This window comes from Prunus persica, chromosome G2 (assembly GCF_000346465.2).
Source record: "Prunus persica cultivar Lovell chromosome G2, Prunus_persica_NCBIv2, whole genome shotgun sequence".
Taxonomy (NCBI): Eukaryota; Viridiplantae; Streptophyta; class Magnoliopsida; order Rosales; family Rosaceae; genus Prunus; species Prunus persica.
In genome coordinates, this window is record NC_034010.1 from 17,607,923 (window position 1) to 17,628,339 (window position 20,417).

General features: G+C 36.9%; 1 protein-coding gene across 1 annotated transcript; it reads right to left on the reverse strand.

Moving 5' to 3' along the window:
* Positions 13,549-14,085, reverse strand: LOC109947387. Its single transcript, XM_020557344.1, has 2 exons — positions 13,951-14,085; positions 13,549-13,737 (listed from the first exon to the last, which is right to left on the reverse strand). The coding sequence occupies exons 1-2, from the start codon at positions 14,083-14,085 to the stop codon at positions 13,549-13,551; spliced, it is 324 nt and encodes a 107-aa protein (XP_020412933.1).

The following is a 20,417-nucleotide window of genomic DNA, read 5'->3' on the forward strand; positions in this document are numbered from 1 at the left end:
TTTTCAACATAATACTTTATTTAATTTATAATTAAAATAAATTTTAGGGTGTGACGAAAACATATTTAATATAAATATATATAAGTGAAAGTGAAAGTGATTTCCCTTTTATCAAACACTTTAACAGAAAAGTCATTTCAACTTAATGCCATTTTTAGTCATTATACACAACTCACAGCACTTTAACAAAAAAAAATTATAAAACACTTAGAAACTGATTATTGTACAAACAACATCTTAACAAACAGTTTACCAAATACCAAACTGTTTTCTCTCATAGCTGATTTCTCTCACAACAAATCTAGTAGCGATTATTTTCATAGTACAGCAATACCAAACTAGCCCTTAGTTTTTTATATGAAGTTTTATTCCATCTTCCTTGCTATTAAAAATAAAAATTGAAAGCCTAAGCGTTATCAACAACCCTTTGTTCGTTTGTTCAAATCGTTGATCAACTCCATATATGCATAATTCGCAAGTGTATGATAGATATGGTGTTTATTGCTATTTCTATTTTTTTAATAAAAAAAAATTGGTGCTAAGTGTAATGTATTCGAAAATGTGTTGAAAATAGAGTGCAACTACTAGAGTAATCCTAATTCAAAATTGATTTAAATTGCTTTTTTGATATTTATTATATTCTAGTTTCTTTTGTCTACAAGATTTTAATTCTATTCGGAGATTTATTTCCTATTCTATTAGGATTTTTTTTTATTTATTTACAAATCTTGTGTAATTAGGAGTTTATTTGTTCCCTTGTATAACCCTGCTAGGGTTTACACACTTATATACCTCCTTTTGGAGAATGAAAAAATATCAGAAAATATTCCACCCCATATTGTTTGACTTGGCATAGCTAACTTTTGGTGACTTGTGGATTGTGCCCACCCGTGTTCTAGCCTCATATTCTTTCTACCAGTTTCGTGTGTGCCCTCTTGGGTTTGTGTACTATGTTGCAGTGTTCCTGCCTCTACCGTGTCCATGTCAATCCTATCTTCATGCATCGGTCGTATTTGTGTCTCTGCTGTGTTCCGTTGTGTACTCTGCCATGATCTGTTAAGTTTCTGCTACAATCATGAGTGATAACTCCATTGTTGGTGTTGTTGCTGCTGCTTCTACAAATTTGTGTGTTTCAGACTCTATTCTAAGTATTGGCTCCAATACTTGGATAATTGACAATGGTGCTTTTGATTATATGACTTATTATGCTAATTTTTTTGATGAGTTGGTCTAGTAACACCCATGACCCATATAACTAGTGCTAATAGCTTGCCCTCTCCAATTACTGGCGATGGAACAATCTCCCTCACTCCTACTAGGTTCTTATCTCGTGCTTTACTAGTTCCCACTATCCATTATAACTTGTTATCTATAGTCAATTACTTGATACATTTAATGCTTCTACTACGTTCTATCCTACACATTGCTTTTTTTAGAATCTCAAGACTCACGAGGTGATTGGCAATGTAAATGGATATGGGGGCTATATTATTTGACATTGCATGATGCACCAGTTCGTAATCGTATCGTTAATAATGTTCAAAGCTGCAGTGTCAAAGACAAACAACAACTTTGGTTATGGCATCTTCGCTTGGGACACCCTTCGTTTGGCTATCTTAAGTTTATGTTTCCATCTTTATTCTGCTCTTATGATGAGTCCGGTTTTTTAAGTGTAAGACATGTATTTTGGCAAAGAGCCATCGCATTGTGTTTTCTTTAAGTGACAGTAAAGCTTGGTAGATTTTTATGTGTGGGGTCCGGCTCTCGTTACTTCGAACGAATGTTGTTGGTTCGTCATATTTATTGATGATTGTACCTGACTCACTTGGGTTTTATTATTGAAAAATAAACATAATGTTGCTTCCATCCTTCTAGAGTTTTGTACTATGGTATCTACTCAGTTTCAGGCTCGAGTCAAATATTCCAAACTGATAATATAGGAGAATATGTGAATAATAATTTAGCGTATTTCTTCTGTGCTCAAGTTATTATTCACTAAACGATCACCCATTTTACCTATCAATAAACTGGTGTGTCTGAAAGGAAGAACCGACGATTGCTTGAAGTTGCTCGCTAACTCATATTAGATATGTCTGTTTCCTATCATCCTTAGGGCATGATGTTCTATCTGCTACCTATTTGATCAATCATAGTCCTAGTCGTGTTCTTGATTTCAAGACTCCGCATAATTATACAATTAAGTTCACTAACCACACACAATTACATTTAAAAACAAATCTTCTTCTCTTTAGGCTTAGTGGTACAGCTCCCACTTCATCTTCTTTTATTTTCTTTGCTTGCTGCAAAACTCCACTCCAATTATTAGTAATGAATCTGCTTCACCTAACTTCCCCACAATCAATAACATCTCATGCTTAGGTCAAAACAACCAAGCACACTTAACTTAACCTTAGGTCAGCGTGACCAGCAACTTTAAGGGCTCACGAATTGGGCTTCCCTTAAGCAAATGATGACTTTGAGCCCTCCATTTTGAAGTTCAGAATGTCATATTTCCAACCACATGTCATTTGGGCCAATCCAAGGTTGGAGGAAGAAGTTAATCCTGAAAAAAATTACCAACTCATTTAACAACACAGACAAAATTCATCCTAAGCATGGTTCTGTGTTTGGCGGGTAATAGACTCCAGATTTATCCAATGGGGCTGCATTTTGGATATGCTATAATAAGCACCCATTTGAACAACTTCCATGAAGGATGTAGCCTCATCCAAGTTGAGTAGGTTTCTGAAATAAAGCTTGAAATGTGACCTATGAAACTGGACTAGCAAGGGAGTGTGGCCTAAAATGGGATTTTCTTTAAGCTCTTCTTCCATTCATCCAAATCAGGCCTCAACATGCTTGAATTATGCTCTCTTGCTCTATTGGCCGTAAAAATACACAAAGAGAGGCAAATGACTTAGAATTCTAAGAAACTAAGCAAAATGAGTAAGTAAATAGGACATGTATATGTATGAAATTATGAGCTTAATAGACTTCAAGCTAGAAAAGCCAATGGAGTTACATTGTGACAACAAGTCAGCTATCGATATTGCCCATAATCCAGTTCAACATAATCGAACCAAACATCACTACTACATTTTACGATTTGCGCGACGAAGACAATTTCGTCGCGCATAGTTGAATTTGGTCGCACACAATCAAGCGCGACAGAACATTCGTCGCGCGTAATCTGTCGCGCAAAGATCGTGAAGAAAGACTTTGCGCGACCGATTGTATCACTCGTCGCGCAAATTTGTGCGACGGTTACCCTTCGTTACACAAAAGGTTCAGAGACAGCGCAATAGTTCGTCGCACAAACTTATGCGCGACGAAAGAGAGTTTGTCGCCACAACGATGCGCGGCGAATAATATTCGTCGCGCAATACGTCTCGTACACATTTGCGGCACTAAGAGATCTTCGTCGCGCATACGATTTTTGCGCGACGAAAATTTTCGTCGCACGGTACGTGTCGTAGATATTTGTGGCACAAACAGATCTTCGTCGCGCAATTCGTGTCAACACATTTTGCGCGACGAAAGACTTTTGTCGCGCAAATCCTTTTTGAGCGACGAAAATGTTCATCGCGCAAGAATAAATTATATGTATTTAAAAAATGAAACAATTTTATTTTGTAATATATAAATTTACGCGACGAGAAAAATTTCATCGCGCAAAATTAATATATATAATTATTATTTAATTTTAATATTACTTTTTATTTTATTTTATAAAAAAATAAATTTGGTTTTTTTTTTTGGGTAATAAAATGAAATTCCAATAAATAAATAAAAAGAATTGTAAAGAACATATTTATTATATAAAATAAATGTATGCTGCAAGAGAAATATTTAAAAAATAATTATGAAAATAAAAAAACTAATCAAATAATGTTCCAAAATCTACATTATCGTCTGGCACATGCAGTTTAGAGGTCTGGGGGTCTACAGGGGCTGTCGTCTGGTGGGGATGCTCGGGATGGACGGGCTCGGAGGTCGGCGCATCAAAATGCGGGACTGGAATGCCGGACTGTGCGAGGGACTGCAGAATGACCGACATCTGACTCTGAAGAGTGGCCACCTGTGCTGTCAAAGCAGTGACCATCATGAGGGACTGCAGAATGCCGGACTGGTCGACGTTTGTGGTGGCGCATGGGCTACTTTTTGGCCAGTCCTTGAGTCCTAAAATAACCCTCATGTCGTCCCAAGTATGATGATATGCTCGGCTATGATTTTGGTTATCGTTTGATTGTCAATCGGATATCACATATTAGGCGTTATCCGAGTTCGACATGTTTGAACTGTTGAATCGACTCCATTTCAATCTAGACATCCCTAGAATCGTGTAGGAATTCGAGGATCGTGAATCAGAGCCCCGGATGTTCCGATTCAATAATTTAAAGTTTTTGTTAAATGTTAACCATCCGATCGTGTGATCGCAAGTGATCCGAACGTTCGATCCAGACTAAACTTGTAGGACATGTCTATTAAACCTTGTTGAACCCATAAGAACTTTCACATCGATAACCAGAGGTCGTGGCCCCGTGGGCCCAGCTGACTGGTTTTGGGAAGTTTGACCACTCGGTCGACCGAGAGTTTTCTGAGGTAGTTCCATCCTTCAAGAAGTGTTAAAACAATCCTATAAACGAGGCTTGTCTGTTATTTGAATTATTTTGATTATGGTTGGACTCTGAGGTTATATTTTAGTACTTTACTGTAGTCCTGTATGTTATTTCAGATATTCAAAGTTTATGCATTATTGGAAGTGATGGAATCTCTAGGAGTTATCATTTATTTATTAATTTATTTACTTATTTATCTATTTATTATTATTATTATTATTATTATTAAAGTATCAGACTGAGGGATATTAGATGATTTAATATTTATGAGTTATTATGTAATCGATTTTATTTTTTAAGAATACTATATTGTGTTTAGTTGTGAAGAGTGGGAAGTCATTATGTTATTAGCTAAAGATAGCAAAAAGTGTTATCATCATTGCATGAAAGTTTCTCTCGGGAGGCAAAAAACTTACTTGTAACGAGATATCACTGTTTTGCTATTCCTAACCAATAACATAATGACACGCATGATAACTTTAGGATTTATGGTTTCTCTACCTTGGGAGCACACCAAAAACCTGAACCAATCCAAACACCCCATCAAAGTTAATTTTTAAAAAATTGGAAAGAGGTGGTTTCCAACCATAGGATTTTGCTTTTTTATTTTTCTATTTTTTAAAGGAAACATTATTTTCCATTTATTTATAGGAAATTGAGCAAGTGTGAAACAAATGCCTTCTGCAACAATTGTAACAACAGCCTCAGCCATGATTTTCTCCAAAAGAAAACAATTAAACCAGCTCTTTTTTTTTTCTTGTCTTACCTTCTCTTCTCTTTCTTTGGATTAATGAAATAAAATTTGCTTTAATTTCTTCTGATTTAGAGCACTTCCACCCCTATGGACAAAGGCAAAACAAAGGCTGTCACTATTTATGTGAATAGTGGCTGCCCTTGTAATTTTGTTTCCACCCCTATGGTAAAGGCAATGACAATTACTATTCACATGAGATATGAGGAGATGAATTTATATAGAATTTTGGTGTGTGAAGTAAAGAATATGGCTAGAGATTTATAATAATAAAAAATTCTGAATTTTTTTTGTTATTTAAATTGGTTGTTGACGTCATTATGATGTCAACATTGTGTCACCTTATCCAGATAGCAGCACGAGCTAGACTTGCCTAGGTTAATAGGTCCCACACCTTGCCTAGGCTTGCCCTTGCGCTTTGGAGCCATTCGCGGGCCTAGGCCCTATCCTACCCAGTCAAAAGGCCTTGCGGGGACTTGCTCTTATGTACGATGAAGTCCCTTCAACCCTTGGTAGATTCCCAAATTAATTTCTATAATTAAAGTCTCAATCTGATGACTCATATGAATCAACTACTCTTTTGTTATATTGCACCTTGTGATTTCGGCACCCTGCCGACTCTCTTTGTTAATTAGTTTATTAGTTCTTTTTTGTTAAATATTAAGGTATTATCTAAATTAAAGTATAAACACGAACTACTCAATTTTACGTTGATTGAGTAAACTACTCAGGGCCCATAATTACAGTTTGAACCGATCGTCTCATCAGTTCGATTGAATTGATATCCTCCTATACCGTTCTCTATCTCATCCTAACTCCAATTCCATGAGCCACTGTGTAATTGAAATAAACATACTTAATTTACTAAATAGACAATTTTAATACATGTAATAAATCCAATATAACAGCTAGCGTTACTTCTCCAGAACCATGCCTTTTTCCCGTTTTAAAGAGGTGTTTACCCCTTTTCCTAAGGATGTCATGGTCTCGTTTGTATCATGAGCATGTCATGGTCTCCACTGGGAAACATGAGATCCAATTTATTTTCATTGTAATCTGTGTAAGTTGTAAAATTTGGAAGGAAAAATCGTTAGAAACTAATGCAGAATGATATAAAGTTGGGTCTCGAGGTAGAAGGCTGCATCTCCTTCCCTTCCTCCTTGTACACTAATAGCTGCTACTTTTGCTGCTATGTATTATTAATCTCTTCGGGACCAAAGAAAAGGTTAGAACAGCCGGTGCCTGCCTATAATGAAATTCAGGGACAGCAAAATAGAGTTGGAAAGAAATTTTCAAGTCGTTTTGTTAACATAAGATATTCTCAGAGAACGAATAAAAGAAAGAGAGAAAGAAGAAGAAGAAAGAGAGAGAAAAGGGAAGGAAATAAAATATATGTATGTATATATATATATATATTTTTTTTAAAATTTTGGATTGATTTGACGATTATATCTTTGGATTTAACAGTTTTTTTGACAGAGATACTATTTAAGAGCACCTATATTAACGTTAGGGACTATGAGTGATACAAAAAAAAACTTTAAGGATGCAATTTGATAATTTCGCAAACAATAACGCTACGGGCACCAACTTGTTTACAAACTTTTGGAGACCAACACATGTGGCACATGACATGGCAACCCATGTCATCTGCCATCTCATCCTAAATATTAAATGGGGGGTTTTTTATAGCCATTATAAATTATATCTTTACCCGGGAGGAATTCTTTTATTTAAATAACACTTATTTAATATTAAGGACGAGATGGCGGATGACATGAGTTGCCATGTCATGTGCCACATGTGTTGGTATCCAAAAGTTGGTAAACAAGTTGGTGCCCGTAGCATTATTGGTTTCGTAAATGTCATGGACGTTTTGTGATAAAAAACCTAATTTTAAAAAAATCCATAACTATAAGCTTACAAGAAGAACTGGAAAACTCTCACAAAAGGTGAGGTAAAAACTACACAAAGAACCAAAAGAGTCTCCCCAACTTATTCCAAATGTAAAGAAACTATAAAAGGTACAGTGGTGAAGAGCTGATGCTGAAATGCAAGTGGAGATTCGACATCAAGATGCAACCGCCTGTAATGGGTGAAGGAAAATTATAAGAAAACGAAGAAAAATAGGGAGAACCTGATCTCTAAAAATTGGAAGCACAAACCACCCCTATCACATCTGATTTTTTTATATATTTAAGTAGACCTTATTACATTCAAGCGTATCATCTAAAGGTTCATGAATTGAGTCGCCTACGCAAGTTGTAGACATAATTTTCTAATTTCTCAACCAATTTGTTAATTATTTTAATGTATTTAATCTTATTATTCTGACTCTGAGTCTTTCATTATATTTATCCAACGTGTATTATGATTCTTAATTTTCTATATGGGAGATAGAATGTTTTGGAAACTAGATCTGTTCTTATTTTGAAACTAGACCGCTATTCAAAATGAGTCTTGGAATTTCAACATTGGGATGCTACATATTAAGATATAGTATTGGAGGTATATATATATCTGACACCTTACTTTGATTGGAGGTATATATATACCTTGTACTAAATTTTACTTTGATTGGAAGAAAGTACATATAGCTCTCTCTTGAAACCTTACTTTGATTCAAGGCTTCAATAACTTCTCTAGTGTAAATATCTAGTGTAAATACATAAAGACCTAAGTAGAGGCATAAATCAAAAACTTCAATCGAGGAAGCCCTCAATAGAGGCATAAACTAAATCCTTTAGTCGAGGTAAGAAACATAGGCCCTCAGGAGAGGTACAACCCATCATTAGAGGTATGAACTCAAGATAATCTTATTAGAAAATACCAGTCGTCAACAAATGCATGAACTCAAGATAACCACACTAAAGATATACAAGATGTCAAAAGAGGCATAACCTCTGCATAGGCACAAGCTATCAACAAAGGTATGAGTTTAAGGCTTCATTTGAATGGAGGGATTCCATATCTAAAGATTTGGATAATGTTATAAGCATAAATTGTAATATTAGACTACTACAATCTATGTATGCTAAGATTTGACATAATTAGGTATAATACATTTAGAATGGATTTGAAATGACTATATGCAAAGAGTCACTTGCAATCCATGTGTTTTCTTCATTTTCCATCTTATTCAAATCTCGGCATACATAAACAATTTAACTTTATAATATCATCCAAATTCCTAAGATAACTTTATGAGAGGGCATGTCACTAGACCGATGTATAAAATACAAGGCCCGAATAAGAGATAAAATTAAAGGGGAACCTCAATTGAGGCATCACACCTCTCTCAAGGCATAGTTTGTGGCCTTAGTGGAGAAAATATCAATCCAAATGTGACAATGCACCGGAATCTCCATGGAAGAGAAGGTGTTACTTAAGCACGTAGGCATTTGTAGTTCTCGCGAAGTGTTACGTTTTAATTGTGAATTGAAAATGCCAAAAATCATACATCTTGTGCTTCAAACCACTTTTTTTTTCCGGCCAAGCATGCATCAAACCTCCTTCCTCTGATATTCATATAATATTCTACAGCCGGTTAGCCGATTAGGCCTAATCATAGCTCCCAGCAGTTGGATCAATCTGAAAAATGGGAAACAATGTTAAGATCAAAAGCCCATCAGCATGGGCTGGGCCTCAGAAAGCCCAAGCCCATTAAGATCCTACTCAGCTCAAGGTTATTTTCTGGCACACTAGCTGCATAAGGAAAATAGAAAAATAGAAACATATAAAATATAAAAGGAGAATTTAATTAACACAAGGTAGCTGCTTCCTCAATTACTCTAAGCATGTGATGAATTGCTGTTGCTATGTCATCCACCGAACTCAGCAAGCATCTTTCTTCAATCTGCATGCAGAATTTGAATGTTCGAATTTTAGACCCAAATTTATTGATTTCTCAAGGAAGCAAACAAATATTTGCAAATAAAGAAACGTCACTAACGTACACAAAAATGCCAAACCTTAATTTTGGTGATGAAACTATCAAAACAAAATGATGAAGATGCTCGTTCTAATAGATTAAGATTTGATAATTTATATATGTATGTCAAAATGATTAATAAAAAAGTAAGAGTTCCGGACAAACATTTTCTTTATTATTGCGTATATACGTACCTTGAAGATGCTTCTTCCTCTGATATATAGTATTCCCCGCTTTTTTTCTTTCTGGTACATTTTAGTCCCTGCTTTTTCTTCACGGCTGGGCTGGTCAGTGGTCACCTAGCCAAAGCCTAGCCAAGCAGCCGTCTTCAAAAGCTTTTGTCGGGTTTTGGGTCTCTCAATCGAGTTCGAACCCAATGCGGAGACAAAATGGTTCGTCGTTGGAGTTCATAGCAATGAATTCAAAATGCATTGAAATCTCAGGTTTTTTTCTTTTTCTTTCTCCTTCATTTCTCTAGAATTCAGTTTATTCCTAGTTGTTCTCTGAAGTTTCGACTCCATGGAAGCACAGACAACCCCGAAACTGAAAAAACCTCCAAAACCCAGCAAGCCCATTACAGAGCTGTGGTGGTTTTTAGCCGCAGCCGCCTTCGTAGAGCTGCTTCTGATCCCAGCCTACAAAAGCGGACTTTGAGGTCCATCGCCACTGGCTAGCTATAATATAACCCACTCTCTGCCTCTCTCTCAATGGTATCTATTCCATCTTCCTTGCTATGGTTAATGTTCATTGTCTAGAATTAATTAAAAACAAAACTTGAAAGGCTTGAGCGTTATCAACGAATCGTATATGCATAATCCTAAGTGTATAATAGATATGGTGTTTATTGCTGTTTCTCAAAAAAATAAAAAATATGGTGCCAAGTGCAACTACTTGAGTAATCCCAATTCAAAATTGGTTTAAATTTATTTAAAGTAATAAGAGGCTCTTGTTAAGTTATAACAAATATGAATACAATCCAAGTTGCAAAGTAAATGGGGAATTGATTGCCAGGAAAATGATAGTCCAATCAATCAGATATAAAAATAAACTCTTTATATGAAATATGTATATATACTAAAATAAAATAGAAATACTGCTACTTCAATGAAACACACTTTTCCCCTACTACTCATTCAAAAGAAACAGACTTTTCACCCAACTCTTTTTTTTGTTGCTCCGCCCCAAACTCTTTTTCCCTTCAAGTGGAAAGAGGAGAGAAACAATTACTTCTTTTGCCCTTGAAAAAATAAATCAAGAGACTGTACATGTTGCACATGTTGGATTTTGTAAAAATCCTCTCCTCCTTCCCGAAGCCGGCTATCGAATTCAGGACGCATCAGATGGATGATTAATTTCTTGAGGGTAGTAATATATTGGAGCCCATCTGGAACTGCCTCCAATTCTAAGCAATGCACAATGCTCAATCCGCAGAGACTTGGCATGGCTCCTTTCTCCACCTTCCATTCTTTAAACTTCAAGGAACAAAGAAAAAGGATTTCGAGAAATGGAAAGCCTCCCTCTGAGCAAACAAGAGGTCCTGAAAATTCCCCCCTATAAACAAAAAGCTTTCTCAAGCTTGGCAGCTTCTCTAACACTTTTATGTGGTCGTCCTTTAGATTACCAAATTCATGCAATGTTAGCTTGGTGAGGTTCGTAAGGCACAGGAGCTCTTCCGGTAACTCTGTGATATGTCCGACTAGTTTCAACTTGTAGTGGAAGAGCGACTTGCACCACCATTTTGAGGCGTTCGATGATCCGCAAGTCGCTCTTCAAGAGGGTTGCCCGAAAGAGCTTGAGGGGCGGGAGGATAGTTGGGCGTGTCTCTGCGCTCATTTTCAGGTGCCCGCTTTTGTGGTAATTTTGTATATTTTATTTTATTTTATTACAAATGTTTTTTTAATTTTTTATATTTAATTTCAATTTCAACTAATACGTTTTATTTTTTGTATAACAGAATAAAGCCAAAGTCAATAAGGGCAATAGGAAGAAGAAGACTCTTCTCCATCATTCGGGTTCCAGGCCCTTCTCCTATCGGATGGATGCACGACGTCAGGTAATAATAGAATAATTTTTATTTAATTTTTTACTTTTTCATTATTCTTAATTTATTTTGTCGTTCTAATATTTGTCTTCTTTTGTTCAATTTAGGGGGGGTCCAAATTCCCAGAGATCGACGTCTTTGGCGACGTTTATGTTCGGCATGGGAATGAGTTGGCCGAGTCCCTTCATGTAAGTATTATTTAATTTTAGTTCTTATGTTACGATTCAACTTTAAAGTTCATTATATGAGTGTTTGAATTTATATTTTATGTTATGCTAAACAGACGACGATGGTGGAGAGGAGCCAGTTGGTTCTTCAGGAGTCTGCCTCCCAACTTCCTCCCGATACTCCGATCGAGTCTGTGGATCCTCCACAGGATGCTGGGTTTCAGATCTTGACGGAGACATTGGATCAGACTCTAGGGAGGAGACCGGGGACATATTGTCGAGGGATGGGGAATGCCAGGCGGAGGGAACCCAAACCCCGTTCATCAGCGCAGTCGAACAGTTAGGTCACTGCTTTGACAGCACAGGTGGCCACTCTTCAGAGCCAGATGTCAGTCATTCTGCAGTCCCTCGCACAGTCCGGCATTCCAATCCCGCATTTTGATGTGCCGACCTCCCAGCCCGTCCACCCCGAGCATGCCCACCAGACCACTGCCCCAGTGGACGCCCAGACCTCCGAGCCGCATACTGGCGACGACCCGGTTGATTTTGCTTCATTATTTGATTAGTGTATTTATTTTCATTATAAACATTTATTTTATTTGTAATACATTTATTTTATTTTATAACAAAATTTTATTCTAATTTATTTTTATTGCAATTTCATTGTTTAATCAATAAAAAAACAAAATTTTTTTTAAAAAAAAAAATTGTAATATTATTTTTGCGCGACGGAAAACATGTCGTCGCGCAAACATGTAACAAAAAAAAATTAAAAAATCAACTTTTTTTTTATTACTTTTCATTCTTGCGCGACGAACACATACGTCTCGCAAACACGTTTTGCGCGACGAAACCTTTCGTCGCGCATCTAGTTCTGCGCGACGACAGAGATGTTCGTCGCGCAAAGATATGAACGACGAAAACATTCTCATCGCGTGAATGGTTCTGCGACGAACATATACGTCTCCCGAACAAGTTTTGCGCGACGAATTAAATTTCGTCGCGTTATTCCTGTCGTCGCGCAAATATACGTGCGCCGAATACTTGGTCGTCGCGCAAAGATTTATGCGACGAACAGTTGTTCCGTCTCCACACCGTTGGTGCAACGATGGTTTACCCGTCGCACTGTTTTGCGCGACGAAGGGTTATACCTCGTCGCGCAAAGGCTTTCTTCACGATCTTCGCGCGACGGAATGTGCGCGACGAATGTTTTGTCGCGCTGAAATTAGTGCGACTAAATAAGACTTTGCGCGACATTTTGTTATTTGTCGCGCAAAGAGTAAAATGTAGTAGTGATATTAGCTTCTCCGTACATGCTTCCGCGCTGGTAAACTGCTTTTTTTAAAAATAAAAAAAAATTATTTATTTTAGAATTAAAAAATATAATGGGTATTTGTGTTCCATAAAAATAGGATCCATTATCTGATTTTTCTTTTAATTTCAATTTTTTTATATGAAAAAGTATGAATTTACCATATTATCCTCATTTAATTAATAATTTCAATTCATAATGGTTAGATTAACCAATGGTATTTTCTGGTATTTTGAATGTTTCATCATTCTCTGTCTTTTGCTTTAACATATATATATACTAGCCTCTCTGCACGCGCTTCCGCGCATGCAAGAGGTTTTTTTAAAAAAAAATTTAAATTTATTTTAGAATTAAAAAAGATAATGGATATTTGTGTTCCATAAAAATAGGATCCTTTATCTGAATTTTCTTTTAATTTTAATTTTTTTAATACGAAAAATTGTGAATTTACCATATTATCCTCATTTAATTAATAATTTCAATTCTTAATGTTTGTATTAACCAAGGGCATTTTTTGGTATTTTCAATGTTTCACCATTCTCTGCCTTTTGCTTTATATATATAGATATATATTATTTGATAAAAAATAGTGTGAGTGTAGGCCATGGCCTATACTAGTCCTATGCTGGGGAGAAGTTGATGTAGACATAGACAATAGGTCAGAACTGCCTAGCCAATATTGTTTTTGGAGAAATTTGGGTTGGGCACGTAGAAATGCCGCTGCAACTCAGGCATCTTCTAATGTGAGTATTGCTTCCACTATTGGGGAAGTGCCAATGCCAGTTGAGATAGTTGACATGCAGCCACCCCAAGTTTCACTCTTGTAGATGCGATATTGATTCAAACCATCGTAGATTATGGGGATCCAACCCACATTACTCACATAGTGTTCAGCTGGTCGATTCTCAATATGCACCTGCACAAGAAGATATTGTTTTTGAAATCGTAAATGCTTCCGCGTCAATGATTTGAATAATTCAGAAATATTTCTGGAAGTAGCAAACTATGTGTACTACATTTACTCCACTGAGAAAATTTGAACCAAAAATAACATACCGAGTTTTTACCGGAAACCCTATAGCATCCATCCGCGGTCCTCGCCATCCTTGGTCTTGCCGTTGTACACAACGTTGCCGACAGATCCTTCAAACTTTCCAACGCCTTGGACATGCAGAAAGGCACCCCACTGCCCATTTGCGATGAGTGCTAGGTAGGGGGAGTGTCCAATGTGCCCACACCAATCCTTACTTTTAAAGGCAATCATTTACTGCGTACAATTCAATTCTCTTGTTCAAACCAACCAGTTGCATTGTAAACAAGGCAAAGTGTGGGCACATTGGACACTGCGTACAACATCTTCTGCAAGTGTTATGGAATTCCATCACCTCTGCGTACAAAGTGTGGAGATTCCATCACTATGTTACGGTGTACCCAGTTGCATTGTACGCCATCTCTCTACTGATTTTTTTATAATTCAATTCTTGTTGGTTTTAATAAACCCAGAACACTTTCAAGAATGAAAACTCACTTAAGATTTTGAACTGTTCTTCACCTAAATTTCTAAGGAAGGTTATAGTTTTAAAGGGAAAGACAGAAAACAAATAACAACAACTCTCCCACGATCACATACAGATTTTGTGGAGAGTTTTCATCCCTAAGCAACGGAAGCAAACTAAATCGTGGTGAACATCCTCATCCACGACTCCTACAAAACTAGACTTGTGCTTGACTAGGTCTCTACATAATTAGTCAGCATTATTTATTTGAAAAACTTAATTAAAACTTAACTAAAACTCTTAACATCTTCCCTTAAACTGATTTCTACTGAAAACAGTTTAGGATTTAGACACCATCACGAAAATCTTCATCAGCTTCTTCGACCATCACATATTCTGCCAGGTTTTCAGCCCACTCCTTCTCAAGTTGTTTGAGTGAATGCACTCCAAGTAGCTTCCTCAATTTTTCGAAAGGGGGCTACTTGAGTGACTTTGTGAGTATATCAGCCAATTGATTTCCACTCTTGCAATACTTGAGCTCAACTACACCATCATTCCACAGATTTCGCAAAAAATGAAAGCGAACATCAATGTGCTTACTTCTTCCATGCATTATAGGATTTCTTGATAACTTTATAGTAGAAATGTTATCACAGAAAATGATTGTTGAACCTTCTTGCTTATCACCAAGTGCTTCCAGCATCCTTCTCAGCCAAATAGCTTGACATGCACATGAGGCAGCTGCCACAAACTCAGCCTCAGTAGTGGATAGGGTCACAATTTGTTGCTTCTTTGAGGACCATGTAATTGCTCCAAAATTTAGCATGAAAACATGTCCTGAAGTACTCTTCCTATCATCGATGCCCCCAGCGTAGTCACTGTTAGTGAAGCCAACAAAAGCTGAATCTTCTTGACTTTTGTAGAACACTCCATAGTCAATTGTTCCTTTTACATATCTCAGAATTCTTTTTGCTGCATTCAAATGCATTTCAGTTTGTCTTTTCATGTAGCTGCTGATGACACTCACACCATACATTAAATCAGGCCGTGTGAAAGTCAAATACATAAGACTTCCCACGAGTTTCTTATAGAATGAACTATCCACTGCTACTCCATTGATATCTTTACATAACTTCAGTCCAGGCTCTAATGGTGTTCCAATCTCTTTGCAATCAACCATTTTAACTTCTCAAGGATTTCCTGTGCATATTTCTTCTAACAAATAAAATTCCCAGCAGCCTTTTGAATGACTTCAACTCCCAGAAAATAACTCATCAACCTGAGATCAGTCATCTCAAATTCCTCCATCATAGATTTCTTGAACTCTTTCATCATCTCAACATTGTTACCAGTATATATCAAATCATCGACATATAAGCAAAGAATTAACATTTTACCTCCAATTTCACTCTTGACATAGAGTGAGTGATCATAGGGACATTTCTGAAATCCAAGCGTTCCAAAATGATTATCAATTCGACTGTACCAAGCACGAGGTGCTTGTTTCAGTCCATAAAATGTCTTCTTCAATTTATACACTTTTTCTTCTTCTCCTTTCTTTTCATAACCTTATGGTTGATCGACATACACTTCCTCATGTAGTTCTCCATGCAAGAGCCCTGACTTTACATCCAATTGATAAATCAACCATGAATTTAAAGCTGCAAGTGAGATTACCAACCTTGTGGAGTCTTGTTTAGCCACGGGAGCAAACACTTACTTGTAATCAATGTCATACTTCTGCTTGTATCCCTTTGCCACCAAACGAGCCTTGTGCTTGTCTATTTCTCCTTTCTCATTGACTTTGGTTCTGAAGACCCATTTGACCCCAATAGTCTTGTGTCCCTTAGTCAAACTTGTCAGCTCCCATGTATTGTTCTTTTCAATAGACCTTATTTCACTTTCCATGGCATCTTTCCACTTCACCTTCTTTGAAGCTTCTTCAAAAGTGATTGGATCACTGTCTACAAATAGTGCAAAATGAGCATTGTCATCATCTGAGCTAGTGTAGCTTGTTTCGTAATCCATCATCCAAGCTGGCCTCTTTCTTGAACATTCACCCCTTAGATTGTATCTGTCTTCTTCAACCTGCTATGGTACTTCTTCAATTTGAGGTGAGATTTGAGTCGCGGTGTTTTCACCATCAAAGACATCATCAACTTGTATCTGTTGCATGGTTGTTTTGTTTGTAGACCAACTCCATCTTGCATTCTCATCAAACACCACATCTCGACTAATAATGATCTTCCCAGTTTCAGGATTGTATAACCTGTAAGCTTTGGACACATCACTAACACCAAGAAACACACATTTTTCACTCTTGTTGTCTAGTTTCTTCATTCTCTCATCTGGAATATGTGCATATGCTATGCACCCAAACACTTTGAAATGCTCTACAGAAAGCTTTCTTCCATTCCAAGCTTCTTGGGGTGTCATATTTTTAACAGAAAATGTGGGACTTCTGTTAAGAACATGAACTGCCCAAATAACTGCTACAGGCCAGAACTGCTTTTGAACTTTTCACTTTGCTAAAAGGGTTCGAACCATGTTGAGTATGGTTCTTTTTTTCCTCTATGAGACCTCATTTTGCTGTGGCGTGTAGGCTGCAATAAGCTACCTCTTTATTCTATTTTCATCACACAAAGCTTCAAATTCTTTTGAATAGAACTCTCCTCCACGGTCAATGCGCAAGCACTTGATTTTCTTCTCATATTCATTTTCAACAAGAGCCTTGAAGCTCTTGAATGCATCACACGCCTCTGACTTCTCATGTAAGAAATACACACATGTTTTTGTACTTAAATCATTAATAAATGAGATAAAATACATTTTCCCTCTATTCGAACTTGCATTAATTGGTCCACATATGTTCGAATGAACCAATTCCAAAACTAAGGGAGCCCTTGTTGCTTTCCCACTTGGAAATGTTTCTATTGGCTACTTTGCTATGACACATTCCTCACAGACCTTAGTTTGGATTATGATTTTAGGCAAACCAGTCACCATCTTCTTCTCATAGAGTGTTCTTAGTCCATTGAAGTGCAAGTGACCAAACCTGTGATGCCACAACCATGTTTCATCATTTTCCTTTGCAACCATGCAGGTGTTTACACTCTTAAGCTTCAACGGGAACAGCCTGTTTGGTGACATCTTCACCATAGCTATAGAGCCTCTCTTTGGATCATATATTTCACATTCTCCTTGAAATATGGTGATCCTATACCCCTTATCTTGAAACTGTCCTGCAGTTAGAAAGTTTGTTTTCAAATCAGGAATGAAAAAGACATTTGAAATTGTCTCAATGAAATTATTTTTGGTCCTGATTTGAATCTCTTCTTTTCCCATCACAATCACTATTGACATGTCTCCAAAACTTACATTTGTACGATAGCTTTCACCCAAATTAACAAAGGATGGTTTACACCCACTCATGTGATTGCTGCAACTAGTGTCCACATACCAAGTTTCCTGGTCAAAATTCTCCATGACATGAAACGCCATCAGCAGTGTTTCTTCCTCCTTTTTCTCAATGAAATTTGACTTCTCTCCCTTCTCCTTAGGAAGCTTGGTGTAGCACTCATTTTTGTAGTACCCATAGTTACCACATCTGTAACATTCAACTTGTGATTTGTCAAACTGCTCTTTGCCTTTGCCTTGAGGATCATCATCTTTCTTGGAAACATAAGATGATTTGCTATCATCTCTATTTCCAAACCGTCCACCATCTTGATTTCCTCGACCTCCTCTTCCACGACCACGTCCACCCCTTCCACGTCCTCTTCCTCCTCTTGAACTTAAAGATTCAATGAAGGTGGAAGCCTTCAAAGCTTGCTCATGGGAGCCTCCACGGTTGAGCTTCTGCTCATGAACTAGCAGGGAGCTTTGTAGCTTATCAATTGACATATTCTCTATGTCATTTGACTCCTCAATGGAGCAGACCATGTAGCCAAACTTAGGAGCCATTAATCTCAAGATTTTCTCCACGACTTCATTGTCTTTAATCTTGTGATCATGGATTCTCATCTTGTTAGCCATTGACATAGCTTTTCCAATATACTCATTCACAGAGTCTCTATTCTTCATTTGAAGAGTTTCAAAGTCTCTTCTTATGGCTTAAAGCTGTGCTCGCTTCACCTTTCTTGATCCTTGGTACTTCTTCTTCATTGACTCCCATATTTGATGGGAGGTATCCTTCTCGAGAATGGTTTCGAGAATGGATCTATCAATTGCCTGGAATAGGTAATTCTTTACCTTTAAATCTTTTAGTTTATGTTCATCGACCTTCTTTTGTTGTGCCGCTGTCAAAATACCTTCAGGTATCTCAATTCCCATTTCCACAAGGTCAAAGTACTCTTTGGACCTCAGGAAATTTTCCATCAACATACTCCAATGGTTGTAATGACCATCGAACTTGGGAATGGCTGGCTGCACAAAGCTTTCAATTGACTTCTCACTTGACATTGTTTCTTGTTGAGATCACTTAAACTGGCTCGTATACCAAATGTTGGTTTTAATAAACCCAGAACACTTTCAAGAATGAAAACTCACTTAAGATATTGAACTGGTCTTCACCTTAATTTCTAAGGAAGGTTACAGTTTTAAAAGGAAAGACAGAAAACAAATAACAACAACTCTCCCACGATCACATACAGATTTTGTGGAGAGTTTTCATCCCTAAGAAACGGAAGCAAACTAAATCGTGCTGAACATCCTCATCCACGACTCCTACAAAACTATGACTTGTGCTTGACTAGGTCTCTACATAATTAGTCAGCATTATTTAATTGAAAAACTTAATTAAAACTTAACTGAAAGTCTTAACAATTCTCTCTCTTGAACACTCTAAATCTAAGCTAGCTACAGATTGGATGAATATGTACAAGAAGAAATCCAAACAAATCGTGGGCGGGGAAATGATATGCTGCGGTGGATTTACCGTCTCTCATATCCAACGGCCCTCGTAATCGTCAACCAAAGGTCTCTCATATATAATTTTATATGCATATTAATTGGTGTTAGAGTTTCAAGAGAAATCCCACGTTGGGAAATAAAGATATTTACTATTCTTTATTATGTATTGATGCTTCACACATAAGCCTAGCAAGGCTCTTCCAAAGTTTTTGGTTGTTGTGGAAGTTGTTTTGTTTTAGTAATTATTTTCTGAGAGGTTAAATTTGAATGGCTTATTTATGGATATGTCCCATGCCTCACGTTAGCTATTCCGTCAAATTTGAGAGAAGTTCCGTTAGCTGATGTGGCACCCACTTCTTTTCAATCCTCTTCACAAGGGAGAGGAAGGGTTAGTTAGGTTGAGAAAATAGGGAATTTGGGAGAAGAATGTTAGGTTGAGGGAATTTCATATTTGGGAATTTAGAGGTTCATATTTGGGAGAAAATGGGGAATTTGATTAGGGGATTTCATATTTGGGAGAAGAAGGATGGTTTGAATGTTGTGGGGATCTCCCAAATCTGAAATCCCCAAATCATATCCTCCCTTTTCTCCCAAATCTGAACCTCCAGATTCCCAAATCTGAAATTCCCTTAACCTAACATTCTTCTCTCATATTCCCCCTTTTTTCAACCTGACTAACCCTTCCTCTCCCTTGTTAAGAGATTGAAAAGAAGTAGGGGGCACATCAGTTAACGAAACTTCTCTCAAATCTAATGTAATAGCTAACGTGAGACACTTATTGAAAGTATAGGTGGTATATTGAGACATTTCAAAGAACAGGTGGTAAGCTGAGACTATTTCGAAAGAACAGGGGGCATATCCATAATAAGTCAATTTGAATTTGAGTTTTTCTTGGAATTGTGTTCATATGCTCTTTCAATGGAGTGGATATGAATAATCATATTCAATGAAACCTTATGAATTTTATTCGTTGCGTTTCTCATTATTTTGATGAAATGCTAAAACTCAAGAATGTTAAGGATATTCATGTAGTTATCTTGTCTTTATATTTCTTCAACAAATTCTTTTATATGTCTGAGTCTTTCTTTAATTATGCATCTTATTCAAAGCGCGGCATACATAAACAATTTAACTTTATAATATCATCCAAATTCCTAAGATGACTTTAGGAGAAGGCATGTCACTAGAC